General features: G+C 32.2%; 1 protein-coding gene across 2 annotated transcripts in view; it reads right to left on the bottom strand.

Moving 5' to 3' along the window:
* Tdrd3 (tudor domain containing 3) overlaps positions 1-17,722 on the bottom strand; it is a 107,827-nt gene that overhangs the window by 42,943 nt on the left and 47,162 nt on the right. For both annotated transcript variants that reach the window (XM_010636941.3, XM_010636940.2), the window contains 4 exons: positions 17,267-17,416; positions 12,307-12,447; positions 11,690-11,846; positions 10,736-10,861 (listed from right to left, as the gene is read on the bottom strand). In XM_010636941.3, the coding sequence (XP_010635243.1) occupies positions 10,736-10,861; positions 11,690-11,846; positions 12,307-12,447; positions 17,267-17,416 (574 nt within the window). The remainder of the gene's footprint in view (positions 1-10,735; positions 10,862-11,689; positions 11,847-12,306; positions 12,448-17,266; positions 17,417-17,722) is intronic.

Genomic DNA, 17,722 nt, shown 5'->3' with positions numbered 1-17,722 from the left:
CAAAAGAAAAAAAAAAAGGTCTAGTCCAAAAAAATTCCTCATAAAGTTAAAAAACCAAATGAAAATGTGAGATAATGAAAAGATGGAAATAAAGTGGTTGTAGATGGGGAGGGGAGGAGGGGGTGAAGGGAGGGCAGGGACAAGGGGAAAAAATGAGAACCAAGACTTGTCATGTACAGGTACAAGATCCCAACAATGAATGTAACTGTACTGCATCCCTAAAATGTACCAGTAAACTCAATTAAAGCTGGAAAAAAAAAAAACCCAAATGAGCTTATTTCAGGGTATAATTATAAAATCATCATTAAACAGATAATGAGGCTGGATCTTGACCAAGGTCATAGAACGAGTATGGGGTAAAGCTGAGATTAACTAAGTAATCAGGTTCCAACCCCCACTATTAACTTCCCTCCTATACTCCCCAAGTGTACTACTAGCATTAAGTCATTAACAACAATGAGTAATTTCAACCTCATTCTCATGAATCTCATGTTATGAACACTATGAAAGTATTTTTTGCCAGGAATAAAAAACAGTACTTGGATAATCTCCATTAAATGAGAATATATCTGTTTGGGAAACTTAACTAATTCTTCTAATTTTCCCTCTTTATAAACATATTGTGAGAATATGGTTACATCACAAATTTCCCACCTAAAATATGCTGTTTCAATTAAATAAATCATACTTTTTCTTCTACCTCTAAAAATTATATAATTTCCTGTACAAAGGACATATCTAGCCAGTCTTGCCTTCTCTCTATCAGTTGCTAACAATTAACCCTAAAACAGAGCATTGTTTTCTGGTGAAAATTTGGATTCTGAACATTTTCAATTCATTATGCTCATGTACACATCCATGCCTGAACAGTGCCTGAACATGTCCCAGGCATCTTTCCTTCTAGATTCTCCTCAGGCTCAGCTCAGATTTCACTTTTTCTGAGAGGACCGTCTTCCCCAACCAGGCCCACGAGACAGACCCAAACATTCTTCTTATACACCATGGTAACCAGGATGGCAGCAGCATAGAGCAAAACTGCTCCAAGCTACCCTGCCAGATCTGAAGATCCCTTACCTGCTCTGTTTACCACTGTATCTCTTCTAAGTCACTGTCTGGCACATGGTAAGCCCCAAATTAATACTGACCACTCCCCAGTGCTTCCTAGAGTATAAAAACACTGCTTTATGAAAATAAAACAATTTTTTAATACAAAGTTTATTTGTAACTATAATCACTCATAGCACTGTGGTAACAAATCTCTTATGAAATTTATTTTGTTTTCCTTACAACATTAAGAGAAAAATATGTGCCTTCCCTCTATGAATATAAATTTTTTTTTCTTTTTTTTTTTTGGCTCAGGGTATAATTATAAAATCATCATTAAACAGATAATGAGGCTGGATCTTGACCAAGGTCATAGAACGAGTATGGGGTAAAGCTGAGATTAACTAAGTAATCAGGTTCCAACCCCCACTATTAACTTCCCTCCTATACTCCCCAAGTGTACTACTAGCATTAAGTCATTAACAACAATGAGTAATTTCAACCTCATTCTCATGAATCTCATGTTATGAACACTATGAAAGTATTTTTTGCCAGGAATAAAAAACAGTACTTGGATAATCTCCATTAAATGAGAATATATCTGTTTGGGAAACTTAACTAATTCTTCTAATTTTCCCTCTTTATAAACATATTGTGAGAATATGGTTACATCACAAATTTCCCACCTAAAATATGCTGTTTCAATTAAATAAATCATACTTTTTCTTCTACCTCTAAAAATTATATAATTTCCTGTACAAAGGACATATCTAGCCAGTCTTGCCTTCTCTCTATCAGTTGCTAACAATTAACCCTAAAACAGAGCATTGTTTTCTGGTGAAAATTTGGATTCTGAACATTTTCAATTCATTATGCTCATGTACACATCCATGCCTGAACAGTGCCTGAACATGTCCCAGGCATCTTTCCTTCTAGATTCTCCTCAGGCTCAGCTCAGATTTCACTTTTTCTGAGAGGACCGTCTTCCCCAACCAGGCCCACGAGACAGACCCAAACATTCTTCTTATACACCATGGTAACCAGGATGGCAGCAGCATAGAGCAAAACTGCTCCAAGCTACCCTGCCAGATCTGAAGATCCCTTACCTGCTCTGTTTACCACTGTATCTCTTCTAAGTCACTGTCTGGCACATGGTAAGCCCCAAATTAATACTGACCACTCCCCAGTGCTTCCTAGAGTATAAAAACACTGCTTTATGAAAATAAAACAATTTTTTAATACAAAGTTTATTTGTAACTATAATCACTCATAGCACTGTGGTAACAAATCTCTTATGAAATTTATTTTGTTTTCCTTACAACATTAAGAGAAAAATATGTGCCTTCCCTCTATGAATATAAATTTTTTTTTCTTTTTTTTTTTTGGCTTTTTGAGACAGTGTTTCACTATGTAGTTGAGACTGACCTGGAACTCACTATGTAGCCCAGGCTGGTCTCAAACTCACAGTGATCCTCCTGTCTCTAAAAGGTTTTTTCTTACAGAAGAAATTTAGAGCAGGAAATGAAGAGGTGGAGCTCACTATATTTCTTGTCACTCTAAAAATCCTAAAATATGAAGGAATAGTCCTTATTTCCTTCCTGACAACCAACTGCATTATATAACTCAGGATGCCAGTCGGATTTCTATTTCTCACAAAACTCTTCTCAAAAACGATTATATTTAACATTGTAGCCTATCTTGGGCATAACAGTTTAATTTTTAAATCAAATATAACACTCTAGTTTTACTATCACTTGCATAATACTATGGTCACTGTGTTTCATTCTACTGTACAATGCTGGATTGGGGCAAGACAGGCAAGGCCCCTTTATTGATAAATGGAGTATTTACAAATGAAGCACTAGACTCACTAGTCAAAAAACATTTAGATGTATTAACTTTGTTTGTTTTAACTAAAACATATATTTGTGGAAGAAAATATACTAAAAAATCATAACTAAGCATAAAGTTACTTATTACAAAAGTTGTAAAATCAGCAGGGATAGAGTTATCAGATTTACTGAAACTGTCATGGAAGAGCATTACTCAAGGGCAAAGACTTAAATTTAACTAATGTGATATTCAAATTGATTAGTACTTTCCAGGGTCATGAACTATGATAACTGTGGATTTAATATGATCTCTGCAACACATGTCCCTATGAATTTCACACTAAGTTACAATAAGACAAAAATTAAAACTCTTTAACTTAGGGTGGATATATAGTGGTGCACACCTATAATCCTAGCACTTAGGGAGCTGAGGCATAAGTATCACCTGGAGCTCTATGCCAGCCTGGGCTACATAATAAGTTCAAGACTAGCCTGGGATACACAGCAAGACCTTGACTCGAAAACAAAACATGCCAGTGAAATTTCAAGGAACTTTATTTTTTTAATGGGGATTAAAAATTAATGAGGATTGCTCAAAAGAAATAAGGAAAGTCAGGTACTGTGCTGCACACCTATAATTCCAGCTCGAAGGCAGGAGGATCACAAGTTCAAGTCCAGCCTGGTCAACTAGAACAGCATTCTTAAAAGGCCATGGTACCTCAGTGCAACAGGTTACCTAATAATACAAAAGCTGATTCAAGAATAGCTGAAATCTTTTAACAAAGCAAAAGAAAAATACAATTATTAAAGATATCTGTTACAAAATGATAGTGCTGATTAATACATGAATTAACATAATTACAGAAGCAGAACACTTTAGAATCTTTCTATGTCAATATTTAAACCAATGTAAACATTGAAAAAAAATTTTTTTAGACAGTGTCTCACTACGTAATTCAGGATGGACTTGAACTCAGAGAGATCCTCCTGGCTCAGTCTCCCCACGTGCTAGGATTACAGATGTGCACTACCATGCCCGGCCCAACTTATACATTTTTATACCTCAAAATTCTCAACTAATTTTTTTCCATTATATAAATCAGGGTTTTTGTATAAAATATCTTTCCATACTGAGTATATTCTTCATAATGACCACAGAATGCTATGGCTGTAAAATTTTGGCCAAAATTTATATACTTCGTTTCCTCTATTTGTTCTATAAATATATTCTTTATGATTATGAATTTACAAAGCAAACAACTAGGGACCATTTCTCATTTCTTAGAAGTTTGTATAAACATAAGTAGCTAATAAGCGGTTATATTTCCAATATGTTATAAAAATAAAATAAATAATAAAAATTTAAAAAATATTTTGGGTTAAGAAGGAAGAGAAATAACATGTCACTTCAAACTCATACAGTAAACCTTAATGCTACCCTAAATATTTTCTTTACTACTCTTGAAATCAATCATTTCAATTTTTACATAGAATTTTATCTACATATTAGTATTCTCCAGCTTGTCTTCTAAGCCTAATCCCAACATTCTGGAAGGCTGAGGCAAAAGAATAAAGTTTGAGTCTAGCTGGGGCAGTTTACGGAGATTCTATCTCAAGAGAAATAGGAGACGATTGCTGAAGATGCACCTTAATACAAAGCACTACCAAAAAAACAAAAAAACAAAAAAACCCACCCAAATTAAAAAAGCAAACAAGCAAACAAATAAAAACAAAACAACAAATGTAAAGCACTTGGCTCAATTCAATAAATGACATTTCTCATTTTATTTTATGGTTAAATAAGTGTTTAAGTGGAAAATTGAGGAGGAAAAATAGAAAAATGGCAGAAATGATAAAGTGACTCATATATTCTATAGTATTCTGAAAAAAGCAAAATCCATTTTTACCAAACCTAAGTACCAAAAAAAATTAATTACATATCATGAAATAAAACAAGTAAAAACAATGTAGGTTTAATATGCAAACACTACAACATGTAAACTTCAAGTCCCTAATGTCTAATTTTATCACATTTAACATTTCCACAGAAAATCTCAAAAAATTCAGAGCAGAGTATTTTGGACTTTTGAATTTAAAGTACATCAAACAATATTCTAATGAAACCGTGGGCTGAAAAGAATTCACAGAACCTAAACAATTTCTTTTCTTCACATTTTACAGAGACTAATTCTGACAAGCTAAGTCCTTTAGGTTTGGACCCTCATAAACTTCGGAGATATCTGTGCCTTAGTGATGGATACATTACTAATCTAAGAAAATATCTACATATACAATACATTCAGAATAACTAGTCTCTGAAATAATTCAGCTTAGAAATTACAAACACATACGCGATTAAGTACAACACTAAAATTAACTATCTTTTAAAATATATTTACAAAGTTGAAATATACTATAGTGACTTATACAGCAACATGTCAATGGCAGGACAAAATCTTTTCATTCACATAATTTTTTTTTCAAATCACAAATTTTCTAAATGAGGATTAATTTTCAGAGATTTTCCCAGTACTACCATTCCTTAATAAACTACCAATCAAACAAGAAGTTGGCACCTTCTTGTGTACAGTTAACTTGCAGTCTACTGTCTTGGAACTGAGGCTAAGAGGGATGAAACCTTTAGAGAACCTGGTATGAAAATGTCAAGACAATGGAAAGATTTTGTTACTTTTTACAGGCTTTGGTTACACAGACAAACTGACAAGTTTGAAACCAGAGAGTAGAAAGAAACAGCTAGCTAAAAGCCAGCTAAAGCTAAGAGATGTTCTTTCAACTATAGCAGTCCTCCCTTAACCATAGCGGATGAATTTCAAGTTGCTAAAACTATGGTATAAATATTACCAACCTCTCTATATACTGAATTTTCTTCCTATACAAATTTAATTTATAAATTAGTCATAGTAAGAGATTAACAACAACTAATATAAAACAGGAAATTATAACAATATACTGTTATAAAATTGCCACTCTCGCTGTCTGTGCACTTTAGGGCCATTGTTAAGAACAATAAGGATTATGTGAACACAGGCACTAAGATAATCCAACAGCAGATCTGGTAACTAAGATAATGTCTGAGTGATCAGTGGGTCGGTACCATACAATGTGCACTACTAGACAAAAAAGATAACTCCTATCTTGGGTAGGACGGAATGGATGGTGTTAATATTTCATCATGCTACTCAGCATAGCAGTCAAGTGAAAACTTAGTTCTAGAGTTTGCCTTTTAATATTTTAAATTGTATTGACTGCAGATAATTGAAACTATGGACAAGAGGAAACTATTGCATTACCAATAATTCTGTGAAATTAAAAAAGATAGTCATGTTTCTTGAAGAATTACAGAATTCTGGGAACAAAAGATCAAAAAAAGGAAGAATGGAAACATAGTAGGAGAAGAGATTGGGAGGACAAGGGAAGAGATCATTATGACCAATTTCAACAATTATGATTGTTGGATAAGCACCTAGATTTCTTAAATTCAAATCTTTTCCTTTTTAGTAATAGAACCTGTATTTCAATGCTGTTCATATTTTCATAAATTTTTGTCCCCATGTGACCAGGTTTGACACAAAAATATGAACAAACTAAAATAAAACTGATAACCACACAAACAAGGGAATAATAGAGAAATATGAATTTTATAGAACTGTGCCCATATTTTTTCACAATGCTACTTGTTCCCAACTCTGGACATTGGTAGAGAGCAAATTAAGGTTGCCCTGGCCTTATTTAAATATAGAAAGTTAAAACAGTAAACTTACTGTCTCAATCTATAGCCAAGTCATACATCTTTCATGACAATGGATGGAAACAAACTACTACACTTCTGTTGCAAGCTGATATTTAAAATACTGTTATTGGGCACTGTTTCAAACGACAGTTGCATTAAGCAGCTTTTTCACAGCTGGGAAAAAATACCTGACAAGTGTAACTTTAAAAAGAGACATTTATTTGGTTCAGAATTTTAGAGACTTTACATTAATGGTTAGCCAATTCCAAGGAAGAAATGGCATGGTAGAAGGGGATGGTGAAGGAAAGATCCACAACTCATGGTAGCTAAGAGGCAGAGAGCAAAAAAGGCCAGATAAATATACCTGCCAAAGGCACACCTCCATAGGTGCACCTCCTACAACTATGCCCAAATTTCTAGCAGCATATTCAGCTATGAACTCATCAAGAGATGAATCTACTGATGATTATAATCCTCCTCTATAAAAAAGAGATTTTTTAATATAAACCACAAGAGTAGTTCTTTATCATTTAAGTGACAACTACTGATAAAGGACATAAAAGGAGTTTTTTGAGAGTTGGCCTAATAATTTAGCTATCAATAGTCTATAAAAGCAAATTTTTAAGTATAAAAAGCCTTTTGGAACACAACCGTAACACAAATGGATCAAATAAATCTTCCCAAACTGACAAGTCATTACAAAGCCTATGGAACATTTTAGGGATCACTCTCAGAAAATGCAGTATTTTTTTCAGAATATCAATAAATATGTCAACTAGAATCATTTGATTTCATCATAAAGACACAACAACAAAAAGTTAATCCTAAGAGAAACTTCCTAAAAGAAAAGTAGATGTGATGGTCAATTATTTCTAATAGAATTTTTTAAAGTCAGAAGAAATGACAGCACTTTTGGCTCTTTTAGAGAAAATTATGTAATATTATATGAAAGTAAAAGTGATACAAACCTGCATTAAATTTCTCAGAAAACTTCACCTTTAAATAAGGGATGTATTTTTTTCTTTCAACAAGCCTGACATACTATACTGAATCTAATATTGATTGAATATTCCTCACCTAAAATAAATGGGACCATTAAAATATCAGATATTGAATTTTTTTCAGATTTTTAAATATTTTTACATATGTAATGAGAGATTTTGGAGATGGGATACAAATATAAATGTAAAATTCATTTATGTTTCATATACACCTTTTACACATAGACCTAGGGTAATTTTCTACAACACTTTTAACTTGCCTATATTTTGACTGTGACCAATCACATTAAGTCAGATATGGACTATTCCACTTATGGCATTACACTGACACTCAAAAAGATTCAGGATTTCAGATTTCAGAATTAAAGATGCTCAATCTATATGAGTTCATCTAGACAAAGGCTTACTCAGCTAAATCTTGACTTCAAGCAGTCCTAAAATTAAATATGATCTTTAAATAGCTCATGTTGATACAAAACATAGAAGTTTAATTATTCACCTTTAATAACAAATGCTATTATAGTCCCAAATATATGCATCCGTAAACCACAAATACTTGTCAATTTCTATAACAAACCTAAATAACGATGCCGATGATATGAACATAAATCAAATTATAAGATAACTCTGATCATTCACTGTCCATTTAACCACCAGCCATCATGAAGACTGTTCTAAGAAGCTTTCTCGATTTTCCTTAGAAAAATTGACATTTTCTACCATCAATGAAGAGTTTATTTTAGAACATAAGATTTATGAACACAGATGGAAGTCTAAGACCAGAGTGAAGATTCAATTTTACAAAAGTGTATTTCAAAATTTAATTCTAGTTAAAAAGAAACACAAAATCTTAAAAATTAGCTGAAATAAATTTAGTAGGTTGTCTCAATTTTTTTTTTACAATGAACCCCAACTTACTAAAGAACAGGATCACCTACTGAGTGGATTAGCAAGAGAAAGAAATAATACCTGAAATAATACCTGAAAAAGATACTCAAGGGTAATCATATACCAAATTTTCTCATCAACTCTGTTACTTTCATCGTTCCCATGATGCAAAGAATATAAAAAATCCACAATCATAATAATCATGCATCCATATATGTATAAATTTATTGTGTAGCTGTTTTTTACTTAAGTGTGTTATCATGAAATTCTTCTGTATGATGTTAACATCATTAAAGAGTTTAGGACAGAAAAGCTGCTACTGATGGAATCAGCTCTTGGGCAAACATTTAAGAACAATAAAATAGGAAATTAAGTAGTGTTTTCAAGCCTGCTTGATCAAAGCATCTCTTAACCATTCAAAACCGTTAGTCTGTCTTATTTTGACAATATAATTTTGAAATAAAGAACTAAGTATTAATACAGGTTACAAATATGCCAAGCTTATTGTTTAGTTTATCAAACAAAACTAAATAAATAAATTTAAAACAAAACTAAAAGGATATAGGAATACTTACTAAAAATGATTTTTATCATATACTTAGTATAAGCTGAAAAGTGCAGAATAATATGTAAGAGCTTAAAAGAAGTTATTTCAAATACAATAATTAGGTGTGATCCAGTATATTTGTAAACTATAATATTTAGATACCTAGCCACTCAAAACAACTGTACCTAGTCATAAATAAGTTACTATCCATTTTTACCTCATTATGATTTTCAAGACACTGCAAAAACCAAAAGGAAATACAGGGGGACAGAAGGACAAAAGAATATCAAAGGAGACTGAGTGGGATAGCAGCAAAAAAGGTTGAGAAAATAATACCAAGAAGTCACAGTCAGGAAGGAGTCAGAGAGATGTGAAGAAGCAGCGGAGAAACTCCTCTTGGACTTGCAAAAGCAAACATCATGTCATACTAAGTGTGGTCTTTGTTGTAACAATCTGAGGGCAGCTACAGAGCTTAAAGCAGCCCTTAACCAATGCTGAGCAAGAAAATGGAACTTCACTCCCACATCCACAAGGAATTGAAATAACCTACTAATAACCAAGGTGCCTTTAAGAGGACTTTGAACCGCACACTAATCATAGCCCCAACTGAATGAAATCTTAATGCACAGAAACTATGAGATAGTAAATTTGCATTTTTTAAAGCCACTGACTTTGTGGTAATTGATAACAATAAAAAACTAATAATATATCATACTTTACAACCATTATATTGCTTTTACATGCTATTGCCTATAAATCTCATCTGTAGCAAACATTTATCTTCTCAATACACTGACTTTTCTAAATAATCTAATAAATGGTTATGAAACCTGAACACTTCAAATTTGTAATGAAAACATTTTATATCCATATTTGTCTGATAGGATTTAAAGTATATCTGAAAGAGAAACCTAAATGTAAAAGTGTATTTCCTTATCTTTTAGATTCCTCCTGTTTCCTGTAGTAGATATTGAACCCAGGACACATACTGTGAACTCCAGATAACACCAGCTCCCTTGCCTTTTTGAGTCAGGGTCTCACTAAGCGGCTAAGTTGCCTAAACTGGGCTGGAACTGACAACCATACTGACTCAGTGTCCAGAATGCTAAGATTACAAGAGTATACCACTACACCTGGCTAGAATCATGTTTTTAAAACTTATTACTTTAAAAATATTTATCATTTCCTATGCTTAGATAAAATGATACATACTCAATATACTTCTCTTTTCCATATTTATGCTACTCACTAAAGTCTATCATATTAAGAAATATACCGAACTGAGAAAGCATATTCTTCGTGAATATTTTCATACAACATATATGTGGAGAAGAATCAATCTTACATTCAAAATAAGTTATATAAGATCATATAAATTTTGTAATACAACAATGTGCTTATATGGCTAAACCCATCATCTATTAACAGTAAAGTTGGGGGAAGCCCATTGGTATTATTACTCATCATACAATTAGGGGCAAAATGAACAGCCACTTGTTTTTAGAATGTAACAAACTTTTCTACTATGCTTTGTCAACTAGGAAATTCACTAAATAAATTTCTCAACACTAGGAGTACTAGTTCATATAGTCAGTTTATTACTAGACATTTTTACACAGTTTCAAATAGTGTGTGATCCTTTAAAAAAGAAATCTATTTTAAATTAGCCTACCTTCCACGCTTAAATTTCCCATTTTAGACTCCAAAAAATCAAATAATGTGCTTGGTGCTGAAGGCCTTGCGTTTCCTAGGTCTTCTTCATCTTCTGATCTTACTCGACCCCTGCCTTTTCCTCTACCTAAGGATTTACACACACATACATCAAAATATACAGATGTATTTGTATGTATATACATACGGCACATGGGAAAACAAAGAGAAAATACATTAAAATAAATCAACAATAATTTTAAACATGATTTTGCATGTATTTTGCATGTATTTCTTTTATATTTTTATGTAGTCTACTTCTTTTATAATAAGAAAGCTATTAAATCATATTAAATAGTATTCTCATTTTCTAAATGATCTACACAGAAATTTAAACTTGCTTATATACCATTTAAGTAAAAAATATTCCTCCTTAATTACATTTTTTTTTAAAGCAAATAGAATTAGACCAGAGATTTAGCTCAGTGGTTCCACACCTGCCTTGCAAGCACAAGGACGCAACTTTGATCCTCAGTACCAAAAAAAGAAAAAAGAAAAAAGAGAAAAAAAAGAGATAGAATTGGGAGTCATAAAATACCTTTGCCCATGCAACGATTAATGAATAACTCCAAATAAGTTATTTTCTTGTTTAATTTAAAGAAGTTTATAGACTAATCATTTGTAATGACTAATAATAGAACTAACAGAACTAGTCACTCTATGTCATATTTTCTGTAGTACTCACAATAACCCTGTTAAGGTACTTTTAAATACAATTTACATTAAGATGAAGACAGATTCACAGTAACCTATAAATATCTCTATAGTTCAAAAACTCATGCTCCTTCCATTTATCACAAAGTTACCTAAAGTTATAGCCCTCACAGTAACAAAAGTCAGCTTCTATCAATAACATACACTGCCCTGAAAAGCAAAGAATACTACATGGCAATTTATTATCATTAGTAAATTATACCTCTTGGAGGTGGACCTGTAACAGGTTTCTGTTTATTGCTGTTCAGCAGTACATTCAATGCTGCTTCTAAGTTGTTGCCATTATCCATAAGAGCTTGCCTCGATGCATCCTTACTGAAACCCATTTCTGTTATGTGCTTCAGTGCTTTCTCATCAACCTGTGAAGAAGAGAAAAATGCTGAAAGTTTTTAAGAAAGCCAAGTGTAAGATTTTTAACTATTTTTCTATTAACTCAAAATTACATTACATATTTATAGAAAAATGTCATACTAGTACAACATTCACTTGCTGTTCATGCATACTAATAGTCAAGGAGGAATCTGAACGATATGCAGGGTTGTGCCATGAGTACTTGCTAACTTAGTAAATTCCACTGCAAGCGCAAAACAAACACACACAAAAAATTAATAATATATTAGAATAAACTCTTCAAAAATAAATTGAGGAAAAACTAGTAACAATTTTTTCAGGGTTAAAAAAAAGGAAAACTTTTTGATATTTTTCCACTAAAGAAAATGTAATTTATGCAATGCTTCTTCAATAATGTAAAGAAAATATATGCAATGAAAGACTGAAACTACTGAAAGGAAAACATTAATTCTGATTCTTTAGCCTTACCAATTCTCTATAGACACCTTCATGTTTCCCTTCTGATCTGGTTGGTTTTTCTCTCTGTAAAACTTCTCTACTTCGGTTACCAACAGCATTCAAGTTGAGATTACTTCTGGCACCACCACCTGCTCCCCCAAAGGTCTTGGTCTTAAAAATACAATAGACAAAAGTAAATATCATTTTTAAATAGCCTTTAAAATTAAACTACCACAGCGGGATGAAGGAAGGGCAGGGACAAGGGGAAAAAATGAGAACCAAGACCTGTCATGCAAAGGTACAAGATCCCAACAATGAATGTAACTGTACTGTATACGTAAATGTACCAATAAACTCAATGAGAAAAAATAAAAATAAATAAATAAAATTAAGCTACCACTAAAAAAAATAAATTAATTTTCTTGATTATGTTTTACTTGAAAATCATGACAATATATATAATAGATATCTACTCCTCATAATTTCTTCTTTTCACAGGTCTAGGTCAGGCTAAAGAAAAGTTATATGATTTGTAATCTAATACAATTAATTCTCTACAACGCAGGTCAGCAAATAAACTTAAGTGTATGTACAATAATACACAAATATAAACTTATGAGTAAAAAGCATCATACAGTTATTTGTATATCAAATTAAATGATTATATATTTTATAGCTGATAGTTTTTATAAAAATAGGATAAAATAATGTTTTATTAAAAATAATGACCAATATTTTTAAATCTTTTCTCCCCTAGTATTGGGGATTGAACTCAGGACCTTGAGCTTGCAAGGCAGGCATGGCGCCACTGAGCTAAATCCCTGGCCCCTTTTTAAATGTTTATAGAAAGAAAACATCTTTGATACAAATTTACATGATACTGGGAAATTATTCTGAAGCAAGAAAAAAATAATTACAACCTGAAATAAAAGATCATGTTAGATGATCATTAATGGATAACACATTAATATCTCCATTAAGTAACTGATACACAATATTAAATTTAATTAATATCAAAATTAAAACAAAAAACTACATGTTTGAACACCAAAGATTCATTATTTGATTTATTAAATTATTCATTTATGAAATTCCAGCAAAAAACATTTGAAATGTCTTGATAGTTGTTACTTTTTCATTGTAAAGAAAACTGTGGACTTATACTAATACAACACAAACTTTTTTGATGGAAGACAATGCAGCATAGTTATGTACATAAGCTTTGGACTAGCTAGTTTTACTGATCTTTGCTGAGCCACTTACTAGCTCCCATCCTCAGGCAAATAACTTAACTTTCACCTTCCACTGAGCTTCAGTTTTTCATCTTTAAAAGACGTATGAGAAAAACCAACCTTGAGAGGAACAAATGATATCATCAACAGGAAATGATTAAATCAAGGCCCTCAATAACAGATAGAAATTACTATTTTTGGATAATATATTAGAACTTACCTGAAAGGTCTGGAAGCCTGACCTGTTCCAAATTAAATATACTTCTGGAGTTTATATTCCCAAATTCCAAAAGTGCTTTACCTTTCAGAACCAATGAAACAGTCCTGGATTTATTCTTTTCTTTACATTTTATAAATTAAGAAATAGGTTTAATGGAATTTTCAAAATTGCTTTTTACTGTTTTTAAACAGTTGTTACAAAATATATAAGTATCAAGAACCATTACAATTAAAACATTACACATAAGGTAATCACATATTTTTTCAAGATATGTGAATTAAGCACACTGAGATTTATTTTACCATTCCTCATAAAAACAATAATGAAAGAAGACTTCCAGAAGTGCTTCAGAAAATGGCATGAAAAATGGGATATGTGTATTCAAAGTTAGGGGGAGTATTCTGAGGGGGATAATGGCAATGTGTCTTTTACTATAATAACTAAAAAATTTTAAAGATTCACCATATATTTTGATCACCCCTGTATATCTTGAACTCATTCACCCTCCCACTCTTCTTGACCACTGTTTTACACGTTCTTACTTCTCAATCCTCCAACACCTTCGCTGCTACTGTCACTGTTAACCTTACTTCCTTACTTAGAAGAAACAAACAAAAAAAAATAAGCATTAAACAACTTATACAGCCTTTCATCACATCAAGAATGTTAACAGGGGTTGGGGGTTTAGCTCAGTGGTTCTGCCACCTGCCTCACAATCACAAGCTCCTGAGTTTGACCCCTGGTACCAAAAAAAAGAAAAAAAAAATACAAAAAAAAAAAAAAAAAAAAAAAAAAAAAAAGAATGCTGAAGGAATGAATAACCTCTCTTGACATTGTCATTCCTCATCTCATCATAAGATTTTTCAGTTGCTCTTTATGAGTTTTTCACTCCCTTCTCCATGATATAATTTCTCCATTATCTTGTTTCTAACCTATATTACCAATCACACCTTATCTGGCTCAATTTCTTTCATCCAAACTCTAAGGTTCCAATACTACAGGGTTCATTCCTTACCCTTTTTTCTATCAACACTCATTCTTTGGTGACCTGATAACTTTAAATACCATCCATAGGTCTATAACTCTCAACTGCATGGATCTCTTTTCTAAAGCTGTTTCCAACTACACTCTTCTGTTTTTTTCTGCCTATTTGAACATTATGAAATGCACGCCTACTTCAATATTCACACGTTCAAAATGAAACATCAGATCTCCCTTTATATCTGTGCCACTTCCAATCTTTCCCGTTTCATTGTAAGCAAGTCTAACTTGACCATCTTTCAAGGTAAAACCTCCATGTCATTCCTGACATCTCATCTTCTTTCATGCTCCACATCCAACTTCCCAGAAGTTTTCTATTTTCACAATTTCAGAAACGGACAACTTCATGAATCACCTAAACAGCTGTTTTCCTTGCCCAAACTATCATCATTTTGTGTCCTGGACTATTTCAATCATCTCCTAATTTATCTAATTCCATTTTCCTTCTCTATAATTCAGTCTAAGTGCAGTAGCCAGGATTCAGCCTTTTAAAGTATAAGTCAGCCGATGTTATTACTGTACTCAAACATGGCAAAAACTCTCCATTTCTTTCTCACTAGACGCCAGTGTTCTTTCAGGGCCCCGTGTAAGCTGACCTCCATCATCTCTCTTGACTTTCTCTCTCTTGACTTTCTTGTTCTCGTTCCTTTGCTCTCTCTGCTTCCATGAGTCACTTCATTCTACTTGAACATTATGTTCTGTATTAGTCTTTGCTAAGGATTTTCCTTCTCCCTGGACTATTCTTCCTCAAATAATAGCTAATTCCTTTATTATAGCTAATTCCCTTCAAATCTTGACTTAATTTTCACTATCTTCAGGCCTAACCAGATTACTCTTCTTAAAATTGCAACACACAATTTACTTATTTATTGTATCATTTTTTTATTATATTATACTTAGATTTAATCTAACACTATCAGTGGGTAACCATGGGCAAGTCCCAAGTTTGTTTGCTAGCTTTGAGACTCTACTAACTCTCTCTACATATACTCAGAAGTTATAAATGTTTCAGTTCTAAAAAACTATGATTCTTTAATTATAAAATATCTATAAAGAAAATATCAAATATTACTTTAAAAATGAAGCACATTGTAAATATGTTAACTATAAAAAAGAAATAAGAACATTAAACAAAATCCTTGGGAAGAAAATGTGAGGTACATGCAAATAAAAAGAACAAGTTTCCCACAATCATTATGGTATATGTGTGCATGTTCAGAAACGCTGCAATTTCAATATTTTCTGAAAAATAAATATATTTTATGTAAACTATGTAAAACATTAAATGTTAATTTTTTAAATTGAGTTTACTGGTACATTTTAGGTATACAGTACAGTTACATTCATTATTGGGATCTTGTACCTTTACATAAATGTTAATTTTTTAAAAAGGCATCTTAGAGGGCCGGAGATTTAGCTCAGTCATTGTACCACCTGCCTCACAAGCGCAGGGTGCCAAGTTCAATCCCCATTACCTCCCCCACACAAAAAAAAGGCATTTTAGAATATAGGATGCAATGCAAAGTAGAAGTAGTTTTGGTTTTTGAGAGCTATTAATGCCATGATCTGTGTCAAGTATTATCAATTTTAATTCATACAGCAACCACATAAAGCCCACCTCTATTGTCCCCAAATATCATGGATGAATAAAACTGGGTACTAAGAAATTGATTCAAGATGGTCAACAGGATAATCAACCTGTCTGATTCCATAACTTGTGCTTTTGGTCCCTATACTAGAATGACGGGAGAAAGAAAATGCAGGAAGAACAAACAAATTCCAGGAAACCTTCAATTTAAACTTTGAAATTAAACAGAAAAAAATAGCTGTTAAACTTCATAATAGGCTTTGAATAAAGGAAACTTTTTCATTTCAAAGGTTAAGAAAAGTCTAAACACCTAATTCATTAACTAAAATTTCTTATCAAATTAAAAAAAAAATCAATAAATAACTAGACACCTCAACAGTACCAATGACCAAAAAGCTCAAAAAAATGAAAGAGAATATTTGTCTGAAAATACTGTAATTAAAATTATTTTTTTACTATAAAAGAAAAACAACTCACAAAAGTCTTAATTCTGGTCCACTAATTTAGCCTTTGATTTTTAGTCAATTCCTCAGAAGTTGCTGTTACAGGGAAAAATTGCTCTGAGAAAGTGATACTTAGCCCTCTGCTGTAATAAAAAGTGTTGTGTTTAGTTGTCATATTGTTAAGAAGGAAAACAAATGGAGAACAGAAGGGTGATTTGCTATCAAGAAAAATTTACTGAAATTGGTAAAGAGATGTGGAAAAAGATTAATTATATGCATAAAATACATAAACTTAAGAGCCCATAAGGTAACCGGGCATTGCTACCACTCACAGAATAGGCATGAAAAATAATGTCAAGAGTTTACTGAATTAGTTATCTTAAGTGAAAAAAAACAATAGTGACCAGTAATAATCTTAAGTAGAACATAAGACATAAAAGAAATTTATGACAAGTTAATTTCTTACTTCTTTGCTCTTTGCAACTTCTGCAATAGCAGCTGTCCTCTGCTTTTCAAATTCATCATTATCGTTTGTAGGTTTGACAGGCATTGTAACTTGTAGTGTCTTTCTTCGATCAAGTTCTCTGCTATCTACTTGAACATGAGATGCACACTTCTGGTAAAATAAATAAAAATAATTCAGTAATTCCAAAAGAGATTAGTTTTCATTAGAAAGTAACACTTCTTCAAAAGAAGTGTCTGTGGCACTTACAATAGCTAGGAGTCCAGAAAAATGCAATTCCATCCCACAGATTTAAAAGGGAGGTAGAAAACTGATTAAAGTAACTTTCAAATAGATGTAGAATATACTGTAACCTAAATTAAAAGCTATACAAAAATACTGTCATGTAAACCAGAGTATATATTTAAAACATATACTGGACCAGGAGCTCTAAATTCATTTTATGGTAATAATTTGACA

The sequence above is a fragment of the Fukomys damarensis genome, unplaced genomic scaffold, assembly GCF_012274545.1.
Source record: "Fukomys damarensis isolate Sample0158 unplaced genomic scaffold, DMR_v1.0_HiC HiC_scaffold_38, whole genome shotgun sequence".
Taxonomy (NCBI): domain Eukaryota; kingdom Metazoa; phylum Chordata; class Mammalia; order Rodentia; family Bathyergidae; genus Fukomys; species Fukomys damarensis.
The sequence above is the reverse complement of the archived record's forward strand: the minus strand, read 5'-3'. Positions and strand labels throughout refer to the sequence as shown.